Genomic DNA, 3,619 nt, shown 5'->3' on the forward strand with positions numbered 1-3,619 from the left:
CCTCGTAAGGTTAAATCTTTATTTGACATTTTTGCCGCAATAATGTTTCAGTTAGAATGAGGTTGAGTTAAAAAAAATAACACTCTTTGTTTTATCGTGTCCTATGTGTGATCATAATTCTTAACATATGTTACATCTATTTTTTGGCTGTGAATTTTCTAAAGAGTGTTGGACTCATGTAAATCTAACCTATGATATGTCAAATGAAGATTTTGCATCAACTTGACTGCTTAAAAAATTAATGGTTCATTTTCGGATGAGATGGTGAATTGCGCATGATTCTGTGGGGAGTGTGGTTCTGGAGGAATAAGAAAGTCTGAAATGACAAGGAGAGCCATTCCATTAGATTTAAAGGCCCAGGGCGATATCCTAAAAAAGGCTCTAATGCCCTCCAAGATTAGACTATAGTAATATAAACAATAAGTTAAATTTAAATATAAGTTATAGTCATTAAACATCATCATACTCACATATAAATTAATGATAATAAAACAATTTTAACTAAAATTTGAATAGCTAATAATAGGAGAGTATTTAACATACCGTACAAAAGTGATGGATCATGAAAAATAACTTCTCCTAGCACTCCTGGATGCGCGAAATCAGTGATAATTGTATTCATGTCAATGTTCTCCAACATGTCTCTTTCAATACATAAAACAACAAGACCATTTAACCTTTCTTGTGACATCGATGACCGCAAATAACTTTTCAATAATTTCAACTTAGAGAAACTTCTTTCAGCTAATGCTACACTCACAGGTATAGATAGTAGTATTCGATAAGGAATGACAACATTTGGAAGACAATCCAAAGATCTGACAAACTCAAGAATCTAAATAGCAGATGTGAAGTCATCGGGAATATAAACTTGCAACATTTCTACTTCATGTACTAAGACATCCAATTCAAAAACTGACAACCCGTTATGAGAGAAAGTAGTAGCTAGATTACTACAACCTTTTCTTTATTTCATCATACCCCAAAGATTTCAAAATGTGTGGATCAAATAAAAACCCAAAAACACTTTCAAATGCATGTAATTGTTCAAAACGACTTCTCAATGAACTAATTGCAATATCAACCAATCGCACAAAGAAATCAATTCGAAAAGACTCCTCAATTGTTCTCACTTCTTCACCATCATCATTTTCATCAAATTGTTTTTTTCTCAAGGCACAACGCTTTATTGGAAAAGTAGGCTCTATATCCATATCAATTGCAATTTCTTTGACAACTTTTATGCTAGAGACAAATCCTTCTTCCCTGTACTTTTAAAAAAATACCAACACACTTTTCAATTGTTTCATAGTAGCATCAATACACATAGATTTAGATTTTAACTTTTTACTTACCATATTAACGGAAAATAAAATGTCATGCCAAATGACTATACCAAGTAAGAACTCAAAACTCTCAATAAAACTAATCAAACTTTCGGCTTCACTAACCAACTTAGGATCATTAGAAGATTCTTTTAATTCCAACAAAGGCAACCTAATTTGTGAAGCTTGAAATCTAATTGCTTTCGCACTTTTTATTTGCCTTTCCCAACGAGTATTACACAAAGATTTCACAGTCAACCCCGAAACATTGTCAAGCAAAATCTTCCATCTTTTTGAAGAACTTGAAAATAATGTGTAGATTCGTTGCACAACACCAAAAAAAGAAATGGCTTTCACACAAGAATTAGCCGCATCACAAAGAGTAAGATTAAGACTATGACAAGCACATGTCATATACAAAGCTCTTGGATTTATATCAAGTAACCTTTTTTGAACTCCTTGATGTTTTCCTTTCATATTGGAACCATTGTCATAACCTTGACCTCTAATATCCTCTACATTAAGATCAAAAGACTTTAAAGCGCTTATCAATTCATCAAATAGTCCTGATCCGGATGTGTCATCTACCTTTAGAAATTCAAGAAAGAACTCCTCTACTTTGATTTTATTACTTGACATGTTCACACTTCGCACAAGCAAAGTCATTTGTTCTTGATGACTTATATCCGGAGTGCAATCAAGAATAACCGAGAAATATTTAGCCTTTTTAACAACACTTAAAATGGAACTTCTAACACTATGAGCCAGAAGAGAAATCAACTTATTTTGAATTTTGTGGCCAAGATAATGATGATGTATCTCATGATTTTGAATTCTTCTAACATGATCTTGCATTACCAAATCAAATTCCGCAATCATCTATGTAGCGACTGGGAATTTCGCGACGTGATTAAGTGAATAAAGTATAATTTTGTGGGATAATTATAAATTATGTGATTAAATAAAGAGTTAAATAATTTTGTTGGTTAATTTTCTTTATGGTGTATTAGTATATGGGACCGTAAAATGACGCGTGCCAGTTTGATGAGTGAGCTTAGGGGATAAGATGTGTTGTCGGGCCATTAGGTAGAACGGGACCCGTTTTTAAAAGAGATTAAAATTATTCAAATATGAACTATGTGTTGATATGTGAATGGAAATTTTTAAATAAGTATTATATTTCAGTGACGTGTCAGTTGGTATAAAGAACTTATTGTGAAGCGTAACTGAAACGCTCATCGTCGAGCCGTAAAGCAGAACGCAACCCGTTACGCGAAAAGGGGAATAATAATAATAAAAAGGGAAATTTTGTGATCGAGTACGAGTCGTGAAATGTGAATACGTGCTATCACTTGAAATATACTTGATTATGTGCTCTGTTGATTTTTTTAAATGACCTAAAGGGATTTATTTGATTTAAATTAAGGTTTATTGGACCTTTAAATGTTTTTATAAAATTATCCGAGTATGTTCAAGGTGTGAAAGTTATTTTGTTATCTTCAAAATAGTCCTAGAGACTTTATAAAAATGATAGATGAATTTATTTTATGATCGGTGTATTTTAAAATGATTTTATCGAGTTATAATTCTATTTTGAGCGCAATCTTGTAAAACCCATAATAAATCAAGCGTACGCTCAAAAATTATTGTTAAAATATGGCTGAAAAGCTAATTTCGAGATCTTTATTCTAAAATTATTATTCTTTGCAATCCCATCTTTTCAGAGAGAGTTATTCATTATTTAAATTCATTTTTAAAGTGAGAATAAAAGGAAAAGAGAAAAAAGAAATAAAAAAGAATGATGAAAGGACTATCTTATCCTCACAAAATCAATATATATACTCCCTTCCCTCCCCTTTATTTTTCTTTCACCCGGCTCTACTCTCTTTCTTCTCCTTTCTCTCATATCTCTCTCACTCACTCTCGAAGTCTCTCTCTCTCTCTCTCTCTCTCTCTCTCTCTCTCTCTCTCTCTCTCTCTCTCTCTCTCTCTCTCTCTTCCTCTCAGTACACCTCTCTTCCTCTCTCAATTCTATGGATTCTTTCATAAAACTTCATTCTTTATCTATATATAGGCTTTAAATCTTGTGCATGTGTGTGTAGGTGTTTGCATATGTGTGTGTGTTCGGGTGTGATGTTGAGTCGAGAACCTTGATTCAAAGGTCTCTTGCAAGTTTCAACTTTGATTTTCTTGATTTGTGATGAATGATTGATGCATGTGATACTTGTTGTTGTTCGATAGTAAAATCGGAGGTTTTGTGGATGGAAACCCCCAATGGGGGCACCACCGTGAAG

General features: G+C 33.0%; 1 protein-coding gene across 1 annotated transcript; it reads right to left on the reverse strand.

Annotated features, from left to right (window-relative positions):
- Positions 1-953: 953 nt before the first annotated feature.
- LOC141713991 (uncharacterized) lies at positions 954-2,204 on the reverse strand. Its single transcript, XM_074517541.1, has 2 exons — positions 1,356-2,204; positions 954-1,271 (listed from the first exon to the last, which is right to left on the reverse strand). The coding sequence occupies exons 1-2, from the start codon at positions 2,202-2,204 to the stop codon at positions 954-956; spliced, it is 1,167 nt and encodes a 388-aa protein (XP_074373642.1).
- Between the last annotated feature and the right edge of the window lie 1,415 nt (positions 2,205-3,619).

Source organism: Apium graveolens, chromosome 3 (assembly GCF_009905375.1).
Source record: "Apium graveolens cultivar Ventura chromosome 3, ASM990537v1, whole genome shotgun sequence".
NCBI lineage: Eukaryota > Viridiplantae > Streptophyta > Magnoliopsida > Apiales > Apiaceae > Apium > Apium graveolens.